The 27,671-nt window shown below is 39.4% G+C and overlaps 1 protein-coding gene across 6 annotated transcripts in view; it reads right to left on the reverse strand.

The window, feature by feature from the left end:
• LOC134208713 (serine/arginine repetitive matrix protein 2) overlaps window positions 1-27,671 on the reverse strand; it is a 152,312-nt gene that overhangs the window by 68,634 nt on the left and 56,007 nt on the right. For all 6 annotated transcript variants that reach the window (XM_062684545.1, XM_062684544.1, XM_062684546.1 and 3 more), the window contains 3 exons: window positions 17,840-18,223; window positions 17,698-17,760; window positions 8,919-9,087 (listed from right to left, as the gene is read on the reverse strand). In XM_062684545.1, coding sequence (XP_062540529.1) covers window positions 8,919-9,087; window positions 17,698-17,760; window positions 17,840-18,223 — 616 coding nt within the window. The remainder of the gene's footprint in view (window positions 1-8,918; window positions 9,088-17,697; window positions 17,761-17,839; window positions 18,224-27,671) is intronic.

Below are 27,671 nucleotides of genomic sequence, written 5' to 3' on the forward strand. Positions count from 1 at the left end.
ATGCGGCATTTTATTTATTTCTGTTCAGTTGTTCGGCAAGTTATATGCTATGTGGCATGTAAGTATTCTGTTAGTATCATGTACCCTGCACATCAATCAAAATCCTTCTAGTATAGGAAGTATAGGAAACATGTCAAAACATATATTCACGGAAGAATTAACTTTGACATTTCATTACGTAACCAGCCTGCCATGGTCTGTTGCATTTGTAATAAAAATATCATTTTCTTTGGTAACCTGCAATTTTGAATCTATAAACTGAGGAGGATACAAACATCGCAACCTTTATATGAACCCTTGTAGAACAACGTTGAAGCTACCAATATGCAAATGTTACGAAGATTCTCACAAAAGTTATATTGCGCGGAAAATAGATCATTCGATCCTTAGTATTATGGCTAAAAAAGCGTAAAATTTACGCATTATGAGTATGACCTCCATATATTTTATTCCGGACTAGCAGACCCGACGAACGTCGTTTCGCCTAAAATTGATTCATTGTCTGCTTAGTTCTCGAGTAGTGCAGAAATTTCTGTTTCATTTGTATGGGAGCCACCCTTTCCGAAAGATGGAGGGGTCCCGAACAATCTTAAAAACCTTTCCCGGCCCCAAAAAACCTCGGCATACATATTTTCACGCCGATCGGTTCAGTAGTTTCGGAGTCTATAAGGTTCAGACAGACAGAAAATCATTTTTATGTATATAGATTGGCAATCCTACGCCTTTGCTCGTACTGGAGACCCATATTCAGGATTATCAAAATACGAATTCTAAGTATGAAAGGTAAATAACAAATTGATAATTATAGAAGTGGTTGCCGTTATATGGTTAATGGTTATACGGTATAATGTGCCCTTCCCCTTGTCAAAACGCCCCTCTTTGATTTCTAGCAAACTCTAACTAAGGTTGAAAATCAGTTGGTACCTTCAAATATTTGTAAGACCATACTATGCGAATGTGGAAGTATTGTTGTATTACATAATCGGGCAGCAGGGACTATGTCCAAGGGCTTGACGATCCCTCCCCAAGCCATCTGCGAGTTGTGGGGCTTGCCTAGGATGTGGTGGGGTTTGACAGTGGGCCCTGTTAAACCTCTATAAAAAGCTGCATGTATCCGCAAGTAGGCCCCACCAAAGCGACCGTGTGCCGCTCAAAGCGCACAAGCCCATGTCCTGGTGTTAGGTGGGACGCTAAACAGCCCTGACACGACGGCCCTCCGACGAGACAGGAGGTTTGCGCAGGCCCAATAAGCCGCCTGGAAGACCAATAATTACGAACAATATAAGAGATAATGCGACTCGATATAATCGACAAAGACCTAGGCGACGAATAAAGGATCACGATTGGATGCTTGGAACATGGAACTGCAAGTCGCTAGGTTTCGCAGGTTGCGACAGGATGATCTACGATGAATTACATCCCCGCAACTTCGACGTCGTGGCGCTGCAGGAGATTTGCTGGACATTACAGAAAGTGTGGAAAAGCGGGCATCGAGCGGCTACCTTCTACCAAAACTGTGGCACCACCAACGAGCTGGGAACCGGCTTCATAGTGCTGGGTAAGATGCGCCATCGTGTGATTGGGTGGCAGCCAATCAACGCAAGGATGTGCAAGCTGAGGATAAAAGGCCGTTTCTTCAACTATAGCATCATCAAAGTGCACTGCCCACACGAAGGGAGACCCGACGACGAGAAAGAAGCGTTCTACGCACAGCTGGAGCAGACATATGATGGATGCCCACTGCGGGACGTCAAAATCGTCATCGGTGACATGAACGCACAGGTAGGAAAGGACAAAATGTGTAGACCGGTCATCGGACCGGATAGTCTGCACACCGTATCAAATGACAACGGCCAACGATGCATAAACTTCGCAACCTCCCGCGGAATGGTAGTCCGAAGCAACTTCTTTCCCCGCAAAAATATCCACAAGGCAACATGGAGATCACCTAACTAAGAAACGGAAAACCAAATCGACCACGTTCTAATCGACGGTAAATTCTTCTCCGCCATCCCGAACGTTCACAGTTGCCGCAGTGCGAATATTGAATCCGACCACTACCTCGTTGCAGTATGCCTGCGTTCAAAACTCTCGACGGTGTACAACACGCGTCGAAGTCGGACGCCGCGGCTTAACATTGGGCGGCTACAAGACGGTAGACTAGCCCAAGAATACGCGCAGCAGCTGGAAGTGGCACTCCCAACGGAAGAGCAGCTAGGCGCAGCGTCTCTTGAAGATGGCTGGAGAGATATTCGATCCGTGATTGGTAGCACCATAACCGCTGCACTTGGCACGGTGCCCCCGGATCAGAGAAACGACTGGTATGACGGCGAATGTGAGCAGTTAGTGGAAGAGAAGAATGCAGCATGGGCGAGATTGCTGCAACACTGCACGAGGGCGAACGAGGCACGATATAAACAGGTGCGGAACAGACAAAACTCGATTTTCCGGAGGAAAAAGCGCCAGCAGGAAGATCGAGACCGTGAAGAGACGGAGCAACTGTACCGCGCTAATAACACACGAAAGTTCTATGAGAAGTTAAACCGTTCACGTAAGGGCCACGTGCCACAGACTGATATGTGTAAAGACATAAACGGGAACCTTCTTACCTTCTTACGAACGAGCGTGAGATGATCCAAAGGTGGCGGCAGCACTACGAAGAACACCTGAATGGCGATGTGGCAGACGAAGATGGCGGTAAGATGATGGACCTGGGAGAACGCGCGCAGGACATAATTTTACCGGCTCCGGATCTCCAGGAAATCCAGGAGGAGATTGGCCGGCTGAAGATCAACAAAGCCCCTAAGGTTGACCAACTACCAGGAGAGCTATTTAAACACGGTGGTGAGGCACTGAAGTGGATGGAAGGTGTCGTGTGTCCCATCTACAAAAAGGGCGATAAGCTGGATTGTAGCAACTACCGCGCAATCACATTGCTGAACGCCGCCTGGCGCCTACAAGGTACTCTCCCAAAATTTATGCCGTCGACTAGCACCAATTGCAAGGGAGTTCGTGGATCGGGTGATGTGCGTAGTTCGAGTTTCAGGGGCATTCTCGAGTCCCTTCGAAACCAGCAGACGTTTACGGCAAGTTGATGGTCTTTCGTGTCTGCTATTTAACATCGCTTTGGAAGGGGTAATACGAAGAGCAGGGATTAACACGAGTGATATAATTTTCAATAAATCCGTCCAGCTATTTGGCTTCTCCGACGACATAGATATTATGGCACGTAACTTTGAGAAGATGGAGGAAGCCTACATCAGACTGAAGAGGGAAGCCAAGCGGATCGGACTAGTCATCAACACGTCGATTGCGAAGTACATGATAGGAATAGGTTCAAGAGAGGACAATGTGATCCGACGGGAACAAGAAGGCAAGTTGGATCGATCAGGTGGAGGACGATTTGCGGACCCTCCGCAGACTGCGTGGTTGGCGAAGTGCTGCCATGGACCGAGCTGAATGAAATGACTTTTATGTATTGCACAGGCCATTCTGGCCTTAGTCTGGTAATAAATAAATTGTTAGTGATTGTTAGCGCATTATTGGATATTAACCAAGTCGAGTTTTGTTTAAGGAGCAAATTAGACGCTCGACTACTCTGCCAACACTCCCATTTTGGATACTTTTTTGTTCTGGTAGATGAGTTCTTTTAACTTTATTTTGATGTTTTCCTCAATAACTCACATCTGAGTTATTTTGTCTATATGAAGGTATCCAAAATAAAGTGTTGGAACCTCACTTGATGTTGGCTGAAAATTTACTTGACGCCATATTTAACGACGGGCAATTTGTTTTTAAGTGCATCGTGTTAAATAGTTAAATAAATACGAAATTGCCTGAAGATGATTGATTTAACACAGGTAAGTTTGAATCAATTGAAAGTCAAACATTAACTCCATTTCATAACACTGTCGTCCAGGAATCAAACTTATGATGCTTTCGTACCTTCCAAACACCGAACATCAGGACCAGCCAATGCTTATTCAAATAAAGAATTCGAGCATTCACTTAGCGGAAACTAAGATTCCAAATACTGGCCAGCGCGTGATGGAGCGGAAGCATTTTCCGGATACGACCATCGCCTCGGAACAGCACTGCCATAGTGTCGGTGATACATCTACCCGTGCCCGTGTCCCGTACCAATGGCAAAGTTTGATTGTTTTAAATGCAAGTACATAATTATCAAATCTAAGCCCTTATAATGTAAGCGTTGACGTAATTCTGAACGGCAAAATAGAGTGTTTTTTCTGTACATATGTTTAATTCGCGGGCTGCAAAATGGTGGGTTGACATCAAGGAAAGAGCGCCCAACAGAGCTCTGGTCCCCACAAGTTCCTATCTCACGCTTCCACGGGTTGTCCGATGACAAAAGACCGCCAGCTGAGGGTTGTGTACTTAGCTGGTAGTGCAGCCTGGGCACTGTTGTCCTTCTGACATCAGTTAGAGTGAGAAGGTACGCCTCGAGCGTCTGTTCACCAGGAGGTGCGGCTCAAACAGCGTCTGCCTGGTACCCAGCGGCTGATTAACGCAATGCTGTATCGCGTCAGCTAAGGTGGCAGCCCCATCATCGCGATGTAGGTAACGCGACCCCGGTAAGGTACCTTACTGAAGCCTCTCAAATACCACGAAAAATGGAGATAGAAGAAAAAGAGAACGTTATTTTTGGCAACCGACCCGCAACGAAATAAGGGGTCGTTCAAAAATGATGTCACAAGTTTTAGGGGGGGAGGGGGTCTAAGATTTTGTGACAGTACATGTACTAGGTATACAAAAAAGCGTGACAGAGGGGGGGGGGAGGGGGTCTGAAAATCGCAAAAAGTAGTGGACGTCATATTTGAATCGTCCCTAAGGACTATGATTGGAAACTCGGTACCTGGAATGTCAGGACCCTAAATGAACCTGGATGAGTGAGCCTTCTGGCTCGTGAACTGCAGAAGGTTGGAGTGAACGTGGCTGCTATTCAAGAAGTCCGATGGCCTAGATCCGGAGAACGTAAATTCCGAGCCGAGCGGTGGAAACCCATTAGCGAACGAATCTGTGTGTTGAGGATACGGGGCAAATTCTTCAATTACAGCCTAATCAACGTATACGCACCGACAAACGATAAATCCGACGACGTGAAGGACACGTTTTATGAATGTCTTGATAAAGCCTATGGAGAGTGCCCAAAGCATGACGTGAAAATTGTTATCGGAGACGCTAACGCTCAGGTCGGTAGAGAGGACTTTTTCCGTCCCATAATCGGTAGGGAGAGCCTTCACTCCGCTACCCATGACAACGGCCTACGGCTAGTAAATTTTGCTGCTGCCAGAGGGATAGCCATCAGTAGCACCTACTTTGCACGAAAGAACATCCGAAAGCACACCTGGAGAAACACAAATGGTGAAACTTGCAACCAGATAGACCATGTTCGGGTGGATGGGCGCCATTTCTCGGATGTTATCGATGTGCGGACATTCAGAGGTCCGAACATTGACTCTGATCACTACCTCGTTGTCAGTGAAATTCGATCACGGTTGTCAACTGTATCGAACGAAAGATCACAGCGAACGATGCGTCACAATATCCAGCGATTGTCGGCGGAAGGAGTATGGGCTGAGTACCGCCAGAAGCTCGACGAACGGATAAGTGCAATCAACGTTAGCGACAAGATCAACGATCTATGGGAGTCGATCCATGGAGCGGTGAGCACAACAGCACAGAAGTGGTAGGCACTGCACAGAGGCGACCCAGGAAGGGTTGGTTCGAGATGTGGAGTGTCAGAGAGTGACAGACAAGAAGAACGTTGCCAGTAGCCGGATGTTGGAGTCGGGTACCCGATCGAATAGAGATCGGTACAAGGAAGCAAGAGCAGCCGAAAAACGGACCCACCGCAGGAAGAAAAAAGAGTACGAAGAACAAGTTATTAGTGAGGCGCAGGAAAAATGGAGCAGAACGATATGCGGAGGTTTTATGAGTCTGTCAATGGCGTGCGGAAAAGACAGCGCCATCTCCCGTCATGTGCAACGACCAACAAGGGAATTTGCTGACAGATAAAACTGAAGTGGCTGCCAGGTGGAAGCAACACTTCGAGACTTTGTTGAATGGAGGAAGTGACGGTGCATCGGTGAACAGAATAAATATTAGCGACGATGGACAAGCTGTGGAGTTACCTACACTAAATGAGGTTAAAAAAGCTGTTAAAGAGCTGAAAAACAATAAGGCGGGGAAGGACCAGCTCCCGGCTGAACTTCTCAAACATGGCAGTGAGCAGCTTTATGAAGTTCTGCACCATATTATGTCGAAAATATGGGAAGACGAGGAAATCCCTGCTAGCTGGTTGGACGGGCTTATTTGCCCTCTCTTTAAGAAAGGGCACAGGCTGGAGTGCGCCAATTACCGAGGAATAACCCTCCTTAATTCGGCGTACAAAATTATGTCCCGTATTCTGTTCAACAGATTGAGACCCCTTGAAGAGTCCTTCGTCGGCAAATACCAAGCAGGTTTTCGTGAGGGCCGATCAACGACGGATCAAATGTTTACCCTGAGACAAATCCTTGATAAATTCCGGGAGTACAACTTGCAGACACATCATCTGTTTATTGATTTCAAGGCGGCGTACGATTCAGTGAAACGGAATGAATTATGGCAAATTATTATTATGAATTATATGGCATATTTCACCGTCTATCCTATTGATGCATGAATTTGAAAAAAAAATCTATGGTAACATACGATATTTTCAAATTTAATTAAAACGAAATGTATCTTTCCGATTCGTCTGTAAATAATTATCAGCACGCTGCTTTTCAAAATTTTTGCAGCTTATTCGTTATAAACTAAAGCTTTGTGCACAAATTACATAACGCTTGATGGGGAGAGAGAGGGATGGAGCAACCGTTACTTATTGTGACAAAAGGGGAAGGGGGGTTTGAATCCTTACGTGACAAATAACCACATTGAAAAAAAAATCTGATTCGCAACTTTCATTAATATAATGTCCTGCTCAAAATGAGGATAAAACGTAAAAGAAACAATAATATTAGTTTTTTTTGTGATCTTTTTATAAAAATTGGGCAATATGGGTTGTCTCAGTGAGCATTACATAATTAAAGGGAGGAGGAAGAGGCTGTTCACGTGTTAATTGTTGTTACATGAGGGAGGAAGGGGGTTCAAAATACAGATTTTTTGTGTTACGTAATATGTACACAAAGCCTAACGATAGTGTCGAAATCAAAATCAAAAATATCAAATCAAAACATTCATGGTAATAACAAAATCATATATGAAGTCATAGAATACGCATTCTGTTAGGTTAGTATTTGAATCATTTTAACTGTTAATTGCAGAACAAAAATCTTGCATTCAGATGACATGAAAACATGTTGAACACAGAAAAGCACATACAGTATCTGTTGTTGACAAAATTGTTGACAAAATAGCATGGATTGTAGGGTAAACTGGGGTAATATGCACCCCCGGGGCAAAACGACCTTTTGGTATTTTTAGCAGTGTTCCAGGAATATTTTCAAGAATGTTTACTACTGGATTAGTAGTTCGAGATCCGAACTACATGCGCTGTGGTAAATACTCTCGAAAAACTGCCGAAAATGTACTTAAAAATGCCAAAGGGTCGTTTTGCCCCGGGGGTGCATATTACCCCAGTTTCCCCTACTCAGCGAGAAATGAAATAATCTTTCACCTTTCATCTCTGTGTACACTCACGACGTGACGTGACATGAGAGACGGTTTTGCTTAGTGTGAAGATAATGAACTGATTCTGGAATATTTTTATTTTTAAGATCTTCAAATGCGGGGGCATCACCGAAGCTAATGATGCATTTTAACTTTTTTACACAGTGTTAAAGTGTTAAACAATCTTCGTCCCCGATGGAAACTGAACGAGAACGAAGCGTTTTATCATAGCTTGTCGGTGGGATTCGCTTCTCAGATTACGTTTTTTCGCGTTTGTTTCAGGTTGCGATAAATTTGATAAATGATTGAGAGCGGTTTATGCATCTCGTTTATTGTTGCTCATTATCAATTGAGAAGGAATTCTGCAATCTTTGTAACTTGTTGAAGAGTCTTTATTCATTTTTCATTTTGGTCCAAAGACATTATTCGAGCCACCCATTGAAATGGAATCCTTCATTATGCGTTTGTTCGGGTATCTGTTGGATTCATACATAAAGGCGCTGCTCGAGAGTACAATTTCAATCGATGTGGTTGTGGTAAATTCCATAGCTATGATCGTCAGGCTATGTCAAAATTTGATTGTACATACATATATTTCAATTTTAGAAATTTCTTGAGCTTGATTTAAAAGGAATATAGTAAGTTGGAATAAAATGCAACTCGAATGATTGGACGCACAACAAAAGTTCAAACTTATATAAAAAATCTAATAAAAATATGTATTTAGAAAATATTCAATGGCATAACCAAACATAAAACCTCAGAAACTATACATTTTGCAAAAATTCTTATTCTTACAGAAAATGCGTTTGTTTCTCTCAAACAAAGTACTAAAAAAGATACCTTATAAACTCTTCTCAACTGAATTCACTTCTAATGCATGAGTTCGGCGGTTCAAAGGATTTGACAAGAAAAAAGAAGTTAATAGTACATGTAGAAAATATCAAGCTAAACAGAAACAATAAATTTGCACTGTCAATAAATTGTGAGTTTTAGGGTTACAGCGGAAGAAAATGCTGGTTAGGTTGATGATCGAATTACTTATGTACACGAGTCCAAATTTAAAGCTAGAAAATACAGAGAGAATCCTCCATTTCTTGGGTTTCTCTACCAAAAACAAAACGTGATCCTTCACTAAACCGAAAACGTAAAAGAAATCAAAAATTAGCATTACTGTTCTCGAGGGTATCATACAGCTATTATCGACTAGAGGCAAACGGCATGCTGGACAACCCAGGACCTACCTTGTCTTTGCGGGAAACCCGCTTCTGCTGCCAGGACGGCTTGCCTCCCTCGCGGTCCGAACCGGAACTGTTGGAATCGGCCGAATCGTCCGAGTCCGAGTCCGAAGCCGGTGCCTCGCTTCCATCCCGCCGGTGGTGGGACCGCTTCGAGTGTTTCTTCTTCGACGATCTGTGGCAGCATCCCAGGGGAAATTTTTTGGGGGGACCAAACCAAAACGAAAAACCGGAAATCGGAAATAAAACAAGAATACGGATCGGAAGAGTCCATTAGTATGGGAGGCCATCTTCAGTGCTAGTGGGAAAATCGTTTAAATCACTATCGAAAAAAATGTATCTCTCTTGCTGGCAATGGGAGTAGAGAAGAATCTGACGCTGCAAATCATTTTCAATTTCTATTGGTTCGAGGTAAAATGGCTAGAATCGAAAGTAGGTTGTACTGTTCGCAGTTTTCATCTATTTTTTTTGCTGTTATCTAATTTTGAAGGTTCTTGTCGGATAATATTGAAGTGAGAGTTGTTGTGTATAAAACGGAACATAAATGAGATTAAAGTAACCTAAAAGTTGTAAATTTTAAGACTAGGTGATGAATGATATTTAGAAAAAAGAATGGGCTATTCTACTTAAACAAGATTGTTGAAATTATGATTTCAATACTTCTATAATTTTTTAGGGAATCTCTGGGATAAATTCTTATGAGATTGTTATTTATAGTAAAAAGGTATAAATTTCGATACTTTTCGATCGGTTTACGAAACAAAACAGATCTATCGTTGAACGGTAAAATGCTGGTAGTGGTGGTTATTGATATTACTTATGTAAAGAGGAGAAAAATCGCAGTTGTTTAAGAATAGTTAATTTTACCTTTCCTTCATGTTAAATTTATATTCATCATAATATTGGTCTGTCTTTAGGAAAAAGGAGAGAAAAAAGAATAAAATAAGAGAGTTTTCCTTTTTTTGATGGTTGGCAACTTTGGAGCAAAGAGGATTTTTTTCGGTGAGAAAAAAATAGATAAATTTCAAACAGAAACGGAACGCATAGAAATAAATAGATTTAGGAAAGGATACTGAATGGAAAAGAAAATGCAATGAAAATAAATTCGAAAACTAAAAATATTTCATGATTGAAGAAATGAAAATAACTGTTTGTTATTAAAGTATGGTTATTGAAAAAACAATAGCTCTGTTCAATTTTTGCGTTAATTGAATTACTTCAACCTACTTTGGATATGTAAGTTACTTTCCATTTGCAACAATGAGTGTTTAATAAGAAAAGCAACTTGAAATGACTTGAAAATTTTATATTAGCAGCAATCTTAAGTCTGAGCAACTTAAAGCAAATTTGTTTTGCTTCATTGAACAGAACTAATGACTGATTTAATCAATGATTAATACGCACACACACAATACACGCGTTTTTCATTGAAAAACAAACAAAAAGGCAACAATGATCGATGAACGAAGAAATGCCAACACTGACTAGCCTAGAGGAAGCAAATATATCTTTTTCACGTAACAGCATTCTGAAAACTGGTAATTTATCAAACAAACGCTTAACAAAAATTAGTTCAAAACCTTTACAAACAAAATCAGAGGATGGTAATGATTGTTTTGTAAATTTATGTTTTTCCTAAAATAATCTCATTAACATCTAAACACCTGGTCAGGTCAGCCAACACCTGGTAATATAGAAAATCATTGCTTCCTCTAAACCGACAATGATTGATTATTTCTTCCACAAAAAAAAACAATATCAGTGAGTCGTGTGATCAAAATCAAAACTCGAAAGAGTGAGAAAATAACGAAAGGAATAGAAAATAAATTATGCACATGAAACCAAAGAAAAAATGCTATAGCTCTTGACATCGTACTATACTTACCGACTGCGAACGTAGCGTATTTTGGTTTTTATTGAGTGGTTTTGAGTATAGGAGTGGTTTGGTTTTGAATTGGGTTTTTGTTTGTTTTGGTTTGAGTGATTTTGGCGATTGAGGGCAAAAAAGAAGTCGAATAACAACGAGAATAATGGTAGATAGACGTGAGTGTTAGTAATCAAGAATATGGTAAATATTTCGTATTTGTTTTCTAACAAATTGAACAATTTAGCAAATTAGAATTGAACTCAAAAGCGATAAATCTCAATATATTTGATGAATATAATACATATTGGTACAACTTGGATCACATTGAGGTAGGATACATAGAAAAGTTAATTATAATTGGTTTTTGAAACCGTTATTTGTTATCAAAATTAGATAATAGGATATATTGTGCAGTAAATTGTTTGCTTTTACAATTTGCACAATAGAACCTGAAGATTCAGCAACGATCGAAGAGGGGGAAGGGCTTCTTTTGAGTTCGAGGTTGCTTTGGGTTATCATTTTGGGATAATTGTTTGCGGAACATTTAACGATGAAATTATCAATAATTCGTTACAAATTATCTGCCAAAAAGCGATCCATATGATGATTTGGATACGCCGCAACATTTGTTTCACAATATTCAAAGAGACCCTCCATTTCTAAACTAAAAGACCGCACCAAATTCTAGTCCAGAACATGGTTTTCAAATAAAAAGATGCCCAAGCGTACATTTGTTACATTTTCATAAGCACCTTAAACATGCACAAATCTTGAACGTTACTCTTGAGCTCATATTTTCTAAAAAAAACTTTTTTACTATAGGCACAGATTTTTAAGGTGGTTATACAACAAAGCCGGAAATCGACCATTTTAGAAACCACGTGCTTTTTCCTGTATTTTTTCAATAGCACGAGCTGGGAGAACCATAACAAGCATATAGATGAAATAATGGTAGACCGTTTCGCTTATGAAAACTTATATGTGAATATGTACGTTATGTGGAAGATATTGATTTGGAAAATGTATTGGAGGTAACCACTTTCCCTTCGATGGGACTCGAACCCATGACCCTACAGTACGCTAGACTACGGTCCTTCATAGCTTAGTTGGTTAAAGCACCAGTCTAGCGTACTGTAGGGTCATGGGTTCGAGTCCCATCGAAGGAAAGTGGTTACCTCCAATACATTTTCCAAATTAATATCTTCCACATAACGTACATATCCACATATGAGTTTCATAACATCTGTGAAATGGTTAAAGAGAAATAAAAATTTTGCTTATCCATCGAAACCAGATAAGCTTAGTGTCTTCGGAAAAGTTGATAGTATTTCAAGCTACTTTGCCGAAGACACCCCATACCTATGGCTTATATGGTCGGGGTTCAGCCAAACCGCACCAAGCGGCTTTTTAACTGGCTTGTGATATTTTGCTAGCAAAAGGAAAACGGAAAGTATTTTATGTCAAATCATGCGTATATGTGTTGTAGGATATCCTCATTTATGGTGTTGAATGATGTCCGATGCGATTTATGATTAATTGAATCTCTTAAACGAAAACTTTGGCGAAAAAATTGGAAATTTTTCATTGGCGCTTGGTGTGATTTGGCAGAACCCCGACCATATACAGGGTGAACAAGGTTGGTTGTCAGTGCTTTTCTACAATGAGTATTTCTAAGTACGCTTTATTTATTCTAATTTAACTATTTCCATTCAAAAGTGTATTCATATATACTTTGACAGATGTTTGTTTTCGAGATTAATTTCAAGCTCTATCTAGAATAAGGGCGAATGTCGCAAGAGAGGATTCTCTTCGTCGACTTCCCCTCTTTTTAATAAAAGTGACAAGCAGCGGATTTCTTTGTGGTTTATCACCTCAGCACGATAGAAAACAATGCGAACTTGCATTCTGAGGTGGTAAACTGCAAAGAAATCATCTGCTTGTCACTTTTATTTAAAAGAGGGGAAGTCGATGAAGAGAATTCTCTCTTGCGACATTCGCCCTTTTACCAGATAGAGCTTGATTTGTTCGTTTTTGATTCGTTACAGCAATGGATGCACTCTAACTTTCACCTACTCAGTGACTGAGTAAAATTGTATTGCCATCTCTTTTCTTCCCACGGAAATTTTACTCAATTTCCGTCAAAAGCAGGATTACTCATAGTTTTGAGTTGTCCTGCTTTTGACGGAAATCGAGTAAAATTTCCGTGGGATAGAAAAATGAGCAATACAATTTTACTCAGTCACTGAGTAGGTGAAAGTTAGCGTGTGCAAAACGCAAGTTGGTAATCGAATTATATTAGAAAATTACAAGACCATGTGAGATATTGAAAAAGCTCAAACACATCGGCGTCAACGAGAGATTCATCTTCCGTACCATTAAAAGGTACAAGAGGACTGGTACACCCAAAAAACAGATCTTACAATTATTGTATAAAAACGTGGCATATACAAATCTGTAAGGTTTTTATACAGAAATTGTATTAAAATAATACAAATCTGTATAATTTCAATACAACGATTGTATTAAAATCTTCCAAAAATTGTAAATGCCCAATTATTATACAGTTTCTGTAAGGTTCTTATGCAGAACTGTATTAAAATCTGCCATCCGCTGGTTGGGTGTACGTATAAAATAAAGAAAAACACAGACCTCTACCAACAATTCGGACCAAGCAAATGATTAAGCTCGTCAGGGAACGGATTCGCCGTAATCCCAGTCAATCATGATGATTGATGGCCAGGGACTTAAATATTTCCCAAACGACATTCAGGGCCATCGTCAATCAAGACTTGAGACTCAAGGCATATAAGAAACAGCGAGTTCACGGCTTAACGGAGAAGCAAAAGCAGGCTAGAGTGGTACGGAGTAAGGAACTATTGCAGCGGCACGCTGATTGTGAAATCCTGTTTTCCGATGAGAAGATGTTCTTGTTACAAGCTGGGAGCTGCGGACTGAGTCAAAACGGTTGGCAAAAAATCTCCAAAGTAACCTGTCAAAACGTATCCATCGCATCGAAAAAGTTTGTGAGCATTCTGAGCGTAGCTGAGAGCATACGTGTAAATCAACTCATACTAATTATAGTTAAATTTAAACATAAAACGTTTTCCGGTGTTATTTCAAATCTATTGAGGAATAAATATAAGGAAATGGCATGAACTAGTTTTACAATAGACACAATAAATTATGCGATGTAGTAAACTAACGAATTCTTTGCAATGAATTTAATAAAGATAAACACAATGATGATTAAATGTGTGGAAATCGTAGCGTGTAAATTGGACACATTTCAAGCTCTATATGGAATAATGGCGAATGTCGCAAGAGAAAATTCTCTTCGACGACTTCCCCTCTTTTGAATTAAAGTGACAAGTAGACGATTTCTTTGCGATTTTTCCCATCAGAACGAAAGAAAACAATGAAAACTTGCATTCTGAGGTGATGATCCGCGACGAAGTGCTCTGCTTGTCACTTTTATTTAAAAGAGGGGACGAAGAAAATCCTTTCTTGCGGCATTCGCCCTTTTACCAGATAAAGCTTGATTTGTGGTTTTCAAGCAAAACATCTTGAAAATTAGAATCGATCGAGTCCGCAGCTCCCAGGTTTCAAGATTCTCACAATCAGCAGAATGACCGTGTGTATGGGGCGAAGTTTACTTATGTTCTCAAGGATAAGTTAGCGGTTGAAAGGTTTCAAAATGTTTCGAGAGTGATGGTATGGGGAAGAATTTCAAGAAATGTCAAGTTACCACTGCTTTGCATCGAATCTGGTGTAAAAATCAACACCAACTACTACATCGAACATGTTTTGAAGCACCATTTGTTACTCCATACTTCAAAGATAATCGCAGTTGGAAAAGTTTCCTAAAGCTTTCGGAAAAGCTTTCAACAGGATTTCGCCTCTTTTCATAGTCAAAAGCCACACAGGAGTGCTGTCGCCAGAACTTACTCCATTTCATTTTATCGAAAGAAGCACGAATGGCCACACTCTTCAAGCTGCTTTTGACAGATATTTGGAAAGAAATGCCCCAAGAAACCGTGCGTTCCAGTTGCGATTCGTTCAAAAAGCGTTTGCGGAGAAAGATTTGAACTAAACATGTAATTTACAAAGATTAAGTATATAGTTTTGTAAAAATAAAGCGTTTGTTGATTTTCAAGCTTTTGTTTTGATTTTATGAATATTTGTTTTACAGACAATCAACCCCATTCACCCTGTAGTATGTGTGACGTTTTCTGTTGAAAGTCTCCAAATTTTTTTTTGTTTTTCAGGCACTTTTACCACCGTCTACAAAGTTGTTTGGCTAACAAAAATATACGAAGCTCTATCTCTTAAAATTGAAAAGTTATTTGAGAAAATGTGTTTTTTGTATGGAAATCGTGTAACTTATTCCGGGGCAAAATGGAGCACACAACTTTTTAGTACACTGAAACTGCCGTATGTTTACGAGAATGATTCAAATTTTGACTTTTTTGCCGCCCGATGCTTAAACGATTGCATTTGCATTTTATTAATCCTTCTAAATTTTTAACAAATTTGGATGTAGTTTGATTGTACACACGTCGTTTAAAGTTTTTATGGAAATTACTGTGAAAATCGACCCTTGTGGAATACCGTTCCGTGAGGTGGCCCATGAGCTATTTATATATAATCAACACATTGACTACATAAAATACTCCTTAAGCTGAAAGGCAGTTGTTGTTGCGAAGCGATTTGTCGTTTGGAAGCAAAGTTATGAAGAAAACAAACATGCTCATTATTGATATTTGTGTTATTCTTTTACGTGTTAAATTGAATTTTCCTTGATTCAGTATTCCCTTCATAACTTTTCTTGCAAGCATCAAATCGTTTCGCAACAAAGACAATCTGTTTTCTGGTGAAATTGACCATGTTGCCGATGTACTCATATGCTTTTAGAGCTTGATGGGAAGCGTTGGGGAACGATTTTGCATAAAAGTAACTGTTTTCATAGTAATTTTCATAAAAACTTCAAACTGCGCGTGCTAACTTTAGTGCACAATTAGATCCAAATAAGCTCAAAATTTAGGAGGATTATTAAAATGGCAAATGCAATCATTTTAGTATTGGAGGGCAAAAATGTCAAAATTTGAATCATTCTCATGTTTACTCTTGTCTAGCGGTTGAAGCTTGTGTTTACACGAAATTACACGCAAGTTATATACTGCCGAAGAAAATCGAAAAAAAAATTTCTTACAATTCAGAATCACGACCTACATAAACTTGTATATGAACTGCATATGCGAAATTGTTAAGATTCTTATACAAAAAATAAGCTCACATACGAGTATTGTAAGAAAAGTTTGTAAGGTCTCATAAAATATTTGTATAATAATCTATCTTACAGGGTGTTCAAGTTCGAATACAAATGTTTGATCATTGTGTTTGTAAGCCCAATGTACATATTCTGTATAAGTATTGGTGTCAGCGTTAGCGGTATATATACGCTAACGGATGTGTGTGGTGTTGACATTCTGTCACTTGTTGTTTGTTTATTACGCGCGGTGAAAATGGATTGGGGCATTGTAAACAGCATTTTTTGAAGGTCAAAATCATTGCGGTGTACTACAAAACTGAGATTTTGGGGAAGATTGATACCCCCAGTGGCCCGGTGATAAGACGGAGATCAGCCCTACATGTTCCAATAGGACGATAACCCTTTATACACGGAAAATGCGATTTAAGCCTTATATGGGGACAATTTCACCGACTTTTTGGACAAAACTTTGCGATCTCCCAGCTTCCCGGATTTGAACCCTCTTAGCTTTCTTGTTTGGTCCTTTCTTATGTTAAAGCTGTACGAATACAAGGTCAGTAGCTTGGACCAGTTCAAGACGTAATTCTCAAAATCTGCAAAGAAATGCCCATGCAGACCGTGCGTGCCGCTTGCGATGGATTTCAGAAACGTTTGAAGCTCGTGAAGAAGTACAATATAAAGGTCATTCCAGAAGAAATGTTACAAACGTTCCTTATAAACAATACTTTCAATGAAATGTAACCGGGAAAAGAAATAATTTAATTACAATTTTTAAACATTTTTTGAAAGTGTATTCGAACTTATTGAACACCCTGTTTACAATTTTTGGTAGGTTCTTATACAGAATTGTTAGAAAATCTAACAATCACCGATTGGGTGTACCTATTTTGGAAAATAATAACGAAAAGCTAAATTCTCCTCGTATTCATTTGAATGCATCACGAAGGAAGCGCTCGGACGTGAGCCGAAAATTCTAGACCAACATTTAAGAAGGACGTAACAGCTAAAATTTAACATTTCTTTCTTATTCCTCTTCTACATACACATAGAAAAAGAACTGAAAAGAATTAATTTTAACTGTTAAGCCCCTTTTTCCAATTTTGGTCTAAAAGTTATATGCATATTTTTTTTCATCAGAATTGAAATGGAATGAGTACAACTAATGTAACCTGAGATGTGGCATATTATTTCCAGCATAAGAAAGGATTGAACGATGCTTATAATATAGAGGGACAGTTCCATTTCCTATCTCACTGAAACAAATTCATCTCATCTCGAACGTAGGAAAAAAAATCATATATTTCGTAGATATTTTGCGTGCCAACTGGTGGGGAAATCACAAAAATAAGTAAGAAATCAAATTGCTTGTCATTTTTAGATTTGGAAGGATGAATATAAAGTTATGACATAGAGAACCGGAACAAAAATCTCACAAAAAATGGCGTACCGGTGAAGATTATAATTAAAGTACACACCCAAATCCCAGCAGAATTACAGAATAACATGTTACAGAATTATAAATTTCCAACGTGGTAAGTACCACAGTTTTGCTCATTTGATCCGAAACAGAGAGAAGGAGAGTGGTCAGTTTTAAAATTCGACTGCATAATAAACTATGAACAACTGTTAGTACAACAACTCCTAATTACCTGTCTTTCTTGTTTTTCTTGGACTTTTTCTTCTTGTCCTTCTTGCGCTCAGGACTGGACGATCTGCAAGAACAACGAAAAAATCATCCAGTTTAGATCAATATTCATATTGATCAGTTTTCAGTTTTTTTTTTCAACTTACCCATCGCGGTTCTTCTTCTTGCGTTTCTTGCGGTCATCTTTGCGCCCCCCATCTTCGTCATCGTCGTCTTCACCATCGTCATCGCCGTCGCCCTCACGGCGCTGATGCTTCCGGCCCTTGCCGTTCGTCTCCGACTGTTGTTTCTCCGGCGAAGGGGTCCGCACCAGGGCGTAGCGCTTCCGGTTGGCCTTGTCCGCCTCGCGGGTCCGCTCCCGCTCGGCCAGATCCTTCGACAGGGCTTCCGACTTGGCCAGGTCCTCTTTGGCCTTGCGGTCCTGATCGAAGCTGGTTCCCTCGACAAAGTACTCCGAGATGCCGAACGCTTCGCGCAGTTTGGCGTTCTTCTCCTGCTGGGCCTGGGCGATGTGGTGGGTCTCGCGGACGCTGTAATAGAAGGAAAGATTGGTTACCGATTAGAATTAGGCTCTTGAATGAGGCAAATTAACATCAACGAGTATTGGAGTTTGATTCAGAGCACATAATAAATCAAGATAAGCTTAAAAAATCAAGACGAGGAGCATGTTGTAAAACGCTGTGCATTGCATACGTATTTCATACGAAAATTGTCACCATAGCTGCCCAAAATCATATATTTGTCCCATATGAATAGGAAATCCAGCAAATATGAGACTGATATGCGATCACATATCCACACATAATTTGCTTCAGATTAACCTAAATTTGACGATTTGAAGTAAGAAAACAACATGCTAAAAATTTCATAATTATCAAAAAATTGTTTATGGATCCTTAAATGAAACCGTGGTGTAAAATAGCAATACGCTATATTGCTCTACAAATGGCGACGAAGCACTTTATTTGATGATAATGACGATGATGATGTAGACAAATTGGCCCGAATTCCATTTGGCAGCAATTGATTCGCTTCACTTTTCAGTACAGGTTCGTTTTCGTCCTGAAACACATGTTTTGCAATTTCCATGCACCCACTTAATCGCAATCACCAACACCCGCAACTACTAAGAGGAGGGGGTTATGATGGTGAAAGCTAGTTTTCCTCTACCGTTTGGCTTCCGGTTGTGGCTGTGATGTCTGCTGAAGAAAGGAAGCGGCACCGGAAAAACGAAAATTGGAAGGCTATTTTGCATGTCTGCCTATCTCTATATCAATTTACAATTTCGCATGTTATTTAGATCACTTGATTTCGTTTGTATTATTCGGTTAATGGATAATGACTAAGGAAAGGATACAGTTTGCTCGGTGTGTATCGTACACACGAGGATGATGGATCTCGTGCACAATTTGCATAAATCACTGGTAAATAAATTTAGGGCTTTGGGTCTTGTTGCTACAACGTTGATACATAGCTATTATATAAGCATATCCAAAAGTCAGAAGTTTTGAATTGTTCAAGGCTGGTATGGTGGGTAACAAACGAATCAAGGTTTATTCGATTTATAAATCACACAGTTACGTTATACCGGTAATAGTGGCTGGCGGTATTGAAGAAACAGAGAAAGATTAAATAATTTTTCAAAACTTAGTCTAGATTTAAAAATACTTTTAGAGAATCATATTAAAGGCAATCAAGCCAAATGCTTGTGTTCGGAAGTGTTCGGTTGTGGGCACAAGACTGGCCCAGCCTTGTATGGGACGAAATAAGTTCTTGAATTCTACGGGGCAACCAGTTAATTTTAATACAATTAGGCCGATACAAATATTTAAAATCTATTTGGTCTCCCTCCCCTTCGGATTTTTTTGCCAAAAAATAATATTTTGAGGGGGCAACAAAATAAAATTCGGACAATTTTGAGGATTTTCAAAACATTCTTTAACAAATCCGAGGAGTTTTTTGATTTTTTTCATTTTAATATTTATTTTTTATTATCCCCCCCCCCCCCTTGACCTTTCAGAGACCAGTAGGACAAGAATTCAATTAAATATTTGTAACGGCCTTATATCAATATGTGTTATAAATTGTTATAAATTCTCTGTCCAAAATGGAGGAAAGAAAATTTCATGATCGTCATAACATGATTATAACATAATGTGTTATGTTTATTTTTACCGAAATTTTCTTTTTTTCCTTTCGAATTTATCTCTTCTTTTCAGCTCCGTACTGCTCATGGAATTTCAGAGCGGAATCATTGCGTGAGCATTCCTTATCCTATCTATTTGAACAGTACTTTTCAGCAGCGTACTAGCCAATTTTTTGGTAGATAGCAATTGGAAAAAAAAACGAAGGTGCCACCTACAGTATAACTTGAACCTAAATTCAAAGTTGAAACATCCACAATATTCTTTGATATACAAAAAATGTTTAGGCCAAATTTGAGCCTAGTCAGTCATAAAAAACCCCCCTGCCAATAATAGAACAAAACCTGCCAAAGCCGTCATTCCCCTTATTTAGTAATATTTTTGTTAAAAATTTGTTAAATTGTTAAAAATTTGTTAAATGGTTAAAAACTTTTTTTTTTTTTTAATCTTTTGTTTATTTGAAAGGCTCATTTGCCGTAAAGCGCTACGGAGCCAAAATCATGTTTCTAGTACAATTTTAATCTTGATTCTTATAAATAATGTTAGTTTTGGGGAACCGAAAAACTCGCGGTTTGGTCGAGGTTAGGGAATACAATAATACAAAGGGAAAGGAAAGGGATTTAAGGTATTTACTAATTACGATTCTAATAATTACATGGTTTAGATGCTTAACGATGTTTCATCTGTAACGGAACAAACAAATATTTTCTTGGGAGACAACAAGAGGAAGAAATACGAGAGGGAATAACGACAGACATTGATGAGCAACAAGAAAAAGACATTCGAGATGGGGTACGACAAGGGGACAATGGTTACAGCCTAACATCTGCTACTTTCAAGAATTGGTGGACAAGGGACATGTATTCGAGGTCAAATTGTTAAAAATTTGTTTTTGTTATTTTGTTAAATTTTTTGTTATTTTAACTACTAATGGTACGTGTTTTATAACAGCCGCTGTTACAAAAAACTGTAACAGAATAACAAGTTCTGATATAAATCTGTTACTATCTACTGGTCGGGACTCCTACGTATCTTTTGACAAAAAACAGATGCTGTCTTTTTGACAACTGTTATTTGTTTGCTATACTGCCGTGAATCGCATATCTGTCCCATCTTCGCTGGGTTTCTTATTCATATGGGATAAATATGCGATTCACGGCAGTATAGAAACACGATGTTTTCTGGACAATATCAAACCAGATACAAATCTCTACGCCCAACAAGTTTCATTTGACGGAGATTCGGTTCGTTTGTTTTCTATTGAAAATTGTACCGTTTAGGCATTGCCTGGAGGTATTGAAAAACATTGGTTTTTTTTTAAAGAATCCCCTTAAAAAACAGAAATTGAAAAAAAAAATAGAACAATCAGATATTGCATTCTGAAATTATTAAAATATCATCGTTTCTTCCTCTATGGTAAATTCACTTTAAAAATATGCAATTCCTGAAAAAATACCCGGTTTACAGTTCGTCTTTGAGTGATAAAATGGCTTCCTTTTCCATACCAACGAAATGGGTGCTTTAATGACCAATATGCTACTCAAATGAGTTGCATAATAGTAGTTTGTGCAACCAGCTGCAAAAAAAATATTTTTCAGCACGAGTTGTACGTTTATCCAACGAGGCTTGCCGAGTTGGATAAATACATACTACGAGTGCTGAAAAAGTCGAGTTTTGCAACGAGTTGCACATGCTATTTTTTGCAATGACGAAAAATGGGCTTTAATATGATAAATCTTTACCAAAATTGTACAATCGAATTTACTCCACATGATCATTCATGCCAATAAATTATGTTGCGGCAGAGAACAATAAGATTCCATCTTATCGTGCCAAATTGCATTGCTTGAAAAGCTATGAAGCGATGGATGCAATTGCCTTTGGAAAATTGTGATGTTATGTCCAACAAACCATTTCATTTATTACGAAACGCTTAGAGATCACTATTTAAACAGTGCACGTCTCAGCCACGCAGAAGCGTCCATTTAAAATACACCTGCGTGTAATACACGCCGGTGTATTTGAAGTGCGGCGTGCGTCATTTTGACAGATCGAAGTGACATTTAGAAAACTGAAACATCCATCTATTAGTTGTACTCACTGAATGAATTTTATTGATTTGTTAAGAATTGTGAAAAATAAAAGAGCAGAGTTTTTGCAAACTAGGTAGGCTCTGGCGCGAGATTGATTCTCTCCGTTTCAGTTTCTTGTCTATTTCGACCTTTTGTTCCATTCGCCTTCTTGATCTTTTGTTTCTTTCGACCTTTTGTCCCATTCGATGTTTTGTCTCATTCGACCTTTTGTCTCTTTCGACCTTTTGTCCTTTTCGACCTTTTGTCCCTTCGACCTTTTGTCTTTCGACCTTTTGTCCCTAACCCGTCAATTTTTTCCAAAGGCAAGTTCATCTATCGCTTCATGGCATTTCGAGCTATGAAATGTGGCACGATAACACGAAATTTGATTGTTCTCTACAGCAACATCATTTACTGGCAAGAATGATTATGTGGAGTACATTGGCATGCGAAACAAGCGACAAAAGAGAACCAACGACAAGCTTTGTTTTTGTCGCAGATAATGACAAAGATCCGAACAGATTTGTCAGCAACAAAAAAGAAGACAATTTTGTTGCTAACTTTCCATTCCGTTATTATGCATTATCTCTACAGAAAATCTCGGTTTAAAGCTATCATAGTTTCTGCTTTTATAGAAATATTCGAGAATCTAACTATGAAAACAAAATCTTAGCATCTTATTCTCGGAAATATCAGAGCATGCAAGGCAAATATTTCTTGTCATATTGTGTTTGGGTTCTGATAAAGCTTTGTGCGTTTGTCAGTAATAAACTCTGTTGACGACAAAGGGTATACTGTTATCCAACGTACACACCAGTCAAGCAGTTTGACGAACATTGGCTCCGCCCCCAAGAAATCGCTTCGGTTGCTGCTTTGTTTGAACGTGTGTGAAGTTGTTCGAACAACCATTTGACAGTTGGCGGCTCGGTTGGAAAAACCCAACTTAATTCACCGAGTGGTGATACTGCCTTTCTCGCATTTAGCCAAGACACCAACCTTATATGGCGCTTATATAATTCGATTCCATTTTCTTAATAACTTTTAAACGCAATGGTCGATCGTTTTCAAATTCAATAGTGATCAACAAGGCTTTGTCCCCTGTCGATTGCAACTTGTTGCGAGAAAATCGGTTAAGAATTACTATATGAAAAATTGGCTAATGTTTTTCGGTTTTCGTGTGCACACACACACACATACACACGGACAGACAGACATTTGTTCAGTTCGACGAGCTGAGTCGATTGGTATATAACATCATGGGTCTCCGAGACTTCTATAAAAAGTTCGATTTTGGAGTGAAATGATAGCCTTTCGGTACAACTTTGTTGTACGAGAAAGGCAAAAATAAAACGGTTTGATTTTGGTTTGAGTTGTCGGGGGTGGAGTCAAGGTTCGCCGAACATGTTTGAGCATTTGTAGTGAAGTTGCACAAACCCCCATATATTTTTTTATGGTTGGTGCTCGAGTTGGTGCATCGGTCGTTCGTGTGTGATATTGTTGGTCGAATAAATTGATTGTTCGTGCCGCTGTTGGTAAAACTTGATGGATGTTTGAATAAACGAGAGGTGGAGTCAATGTTGGTCAAACTGCTTGACCGTGTGTACGTTCCATTAGCCGTTGCTCGAATATTGATTCCCTGGGAACAGATTTATCATATTAAAGCGTCATTGCAAAAAATAGCGTGTGCAACTCGTTGATTTCGATTTCTTCAGAAAATTCGTTTTTTTCAGCCCTCGAAGTATTTACCCAAATCGCCAGGCCTCGTTGGATAAACGTACAAATCATGCTGAAAAATAGAGGTAGCAAACTGAAAAGGTAATTTTTTTGCAACTAGTTGCACGAACTACTATTTTTGACTGTAATATATAATCATGAATGCAAATAATGTAACTTAATGAAAAATATGAAAACCGTCTACCTAAAGTGCTATTTTAGACCTTTCCTTAATGATTGTTTTCACTATCTTTCTCTTTCTAAATGTACGAGAAAGTCATAATTGCTGAATTAATCTTATCTTTTTAGATTAGAAGGGTGGTCGGTTGTCGGTACTGGTTGGGTGTCGGCACTCTGACGTAACGTAACGTAACGACGTAACAGATGTGGACATTTTGACGTATGTCATGCATGCGCTATTTAAGCACGTTGTTTTTGTGCCGACGATCGACCCAAACTGATGCCTATGTTTCGTTACATTTTTGTATCAAGTGAAAACCCACTAACAAGTTTTTTTTTCGGTTTTTTGCTTAGTGTTACAAAACTAAGTAAAACTATCGAAAAGGTAAACTTATTACGTACCTATTTGCAAAGTTAATTTACTCTATTTTGTGATTCAATATTGAATGCCACAGTAGCGTTTGAAATTATTCTTTTATTTTCCCTTTTCAAAATAATTGCTATTTTCGTTAAGAAAATTATTTTGAGCTTTTTAGTGGAATGTCTTCACTTGTCATAAGCAGAGTCTCTTAATTCTCGTGTATACATGGATGAGACAGTGTGCAGAAGCTACACACTCAGTTTTTAATTTTGCAGCTCGGCAAAAATCCGCACAGCCGTGTGCCCAACAACATATAATCTGATATCTCGGAAAAAATGACGTTTGTTAGCTGATTTTCGGCAAATTATTTGCTGATTTTCAGCAATTTTGACAGAAATCTCGGCAAAAAACATGTTTGCTGGGGCACGGCTGTGCGAAACTCGGTAAAAATTTAACTCCCGGTAAAAAAAATTAAGTGTGTAGCGCGCGCATAAAATAACTGAGTGAGCGTGTCTCACTGTACGTCTCATGAGACTTATCTCATGCGCTAGGAATGCATAGTTGGCGTTACTTAGGCGACGATATTATTGAATGAAAATATCCCGCCCAAGCTGTTTTACGCACCTCCGCTGTTTGCAAAGGTTTGCCATGGCAAACAGCGCATGAGGTGATCGCATAGAGATGTCTCAATGCGACTCACCAATGTTAATGTGAGTTACACAAGCTTCGTGAGACTCGCGTGCGCTAAATTTTATGTGCGCGTAGCAGTCACTGCTCAATCTCATCCTTTTTTGTACGCGTGCATGATGTCTGGTCATAAGACGAGTTTGTACAATCCCATTTAATTCCACCACTTAATTGTATCTTGACAGATACGTATTTCGACCTCAACAGTAAGGTCGTCTTCAGTGTCTCGTACTTGGCTCGACTTATGACAAGTCCTATTTTCGGTTGTCGGCACCCAAACATGGTCGGTTGTCAGCACCCCATTTTCCAAGAGATATATCAAGATAAATCAAAGTTAATTACCTTATTTCAGCACGGCAAATGCCTGGGTAAAGCGTACCATTGGTACTTCGCGTATCTGAAGGAATAAAATAGACCCCATCTCGCGGTCCTTACCCAACAACTCCTATTCCTACCTCCTCGTGGCGCTGGCCGGGATACGAGCAACCTTAGGGAAGATTGGGTAGCTAACCCCGGTGGGAACTATGATCGTATGCTGACAGGGAAGAAGGGGTTTGTTCCTCTCCGGAGGTGTTAAAGGCGGCTGATCATCGTCCGAGTGCCAGCGAGGGACTCTAAGTGAAACTGAGCACCATGGTTCAACGGAAATAAGGAGGAAAAGGGACTAGCGATTGGAAACTCGGTTCGGGGAACTTCAAGTCTCTCAACTACATCGGGAGCACACGCATACTCGCTGATGTGCTCAAGGACCATGTATTCGACATCGTAGCGCTGCAGGAAGGAAGGGATCATCTGTGGAATCGGACCTACTACGGGCGGGCTCCAGAAGAAACTGCGGTCAAAAAAGATTCACCGCCGCACCAAATGTGTTATGTACAAAACGCTCATAAGACCGGTTGTCCTCTACGGACATAAAACTTGGACACTGCTCGAGGAGGACTTGCAAGCACTCGGAGTATTCGAGAAACGCGTGCTTAGGACCATGTTTGGCGGTGTGCATAAAGACGGTGTGTGGCGACAAAGAATGAACGACGAGCTTGCCTATCTTTACGGCGAACCCAGTATCTAGAAGGTAGCTAAAGCCGGGAGGGTACAATGGGCAGGGCATGTCGCAAGAATGCCGGACAGCAACCCTGCAAATATGGTGTTTGCTTCCGATCCGGCTGGTAGGAGACGGCGTGAAGCGCAGCAAGCGAGGTGGGCATGGCAAAACGACATGGCGAGCGTGGAGGGCATTCGAGGATGGAAAGATGCGGCCTCGAACCATGTATTGTGGCGTCGAATTGTTGATTCAGTGTTATCTGTTTAGATGCAAACTTAACAAACTAAATAAGTGAATAAAATGAGAACAAAATTATTCAAGCACGGTTGGATGATTAGGATCTACAATCCGAAGCAAGCTCCTTGTATCGTGTGAAAAGTACGTTGAAACAGGAGTTCGAAAAGGTAAACGACTGGATTCATAAAAGTGTTTCGTACACGAGAGAAGAAATCCCAAGCTTCCTGAAGATGCGCGGTGCCGCATGTCTACCACGAAGATAGTCGCGTAGCCAAAAGTTATGACGATTTCCGTCGTCACTTCTTCAAAAGTGTCCGTAACGCAAATAAATTCATTATCTCGGTTCGGTACGGGCGGATTACGCTGAAATTTTGACACAAATCGTAGAACTTTCTAAGGGAATGGTACAAAGGTGGTTGAGTTCACTGCACGAGGCTGCAAAACCTCATTTTACCCTAATGCCCTTTATTTGTTAAGCTTTCCGGAAGACCTTGGCCTTTTGGGTAATAGATAAAAAATAAAATAACGTGGGGTGAACTTAATCACCTTTGCACGATTCCCCAGAAAGTTCTACAATTTATGTCCAAATTTCAGCGCAATGCGCCCATACCGAACCGAAATATTGAATTTATTCGCGTCAAAACTAAGAACACCAAGGCACGCTCTTGGCTCATGTTCTGTTCAGGATGCATCTCTGAATACAAGACGTTATTTGTTAAAATTAACATTTCAAAGTCTGACTGGATTTACCCTATAGTAGACCCCCTGGGAGTCCATAATTGGAAATTGCTTCCCTATAGTCGACACTTCATTTGAATTTTATGTTCCGTTTCGGAATGTTTTGGTTCTTTATTATGGATCCTTAAAATATTCCTATAATGGACACTCTCGTGTGTATTTTTTACAAAATTGTACAAAACATCTATTTTGACAATCCATGTAATCAAATCATTGAAATTTAATGTAGGTTGTCCAGATGAAATTTCATAGAAAAATGTTTATATTATGCTGTTATAATATAAATATGGCCGGAGGGTCCACTATTTGTAAGGGGAACACTATTGGTTGTTATACCACAATGTAACAAATCTTCGGTAGTTTTTACATTTGAACTAAGGAAAAAAAATCATTGAAAATCGGGGAAATACCTAATTAACGAAAAATTCTGCTGTTGCGATTTCAGTAAATTTCACTGAAATCTGAGTGATTCAAGTATGTTGCATTGTCTAGCAGGTTTTGGGATTTTTTCAGAAAAAAACACAAAAAATGCGTCAAAAATCTTGAAAAATTTCTCCTGGAAAACAAAATCAATTAAAAAAAAACCCTGATTAATCCACCTAGCGGTAATGGTGCCTTTCTCGTGCATTATAAAAATAGTATTTTGGCCATTACTCTTGAGCCCATAGTCCGATCTTGCGTCGAATGCAATTTGTTGCGAGTAAATCGGTTAACGATAAGTGCCTGAAAAATGAGTGACATTTTTTTACTCAATTTTTCTATAAAAAAGTGTTATTTTGGCCATAACTTCCGAGCCCATAGTCC

The sequence above is a fragment of the Armigeres subalbatus genome, chromosome 2, assembly GCF_024139115.2.
Source record: "Armigeres subalbatus isolate Guangzhou_Male chromosome 2, GZ_Asu_2, whole genome shotgun sequence".
NCBI lineage: Eukaryota > Metazoa > Arthropoda > Insecta > Diptera > Culicidae > Armigeres > Armigeres subalbatus.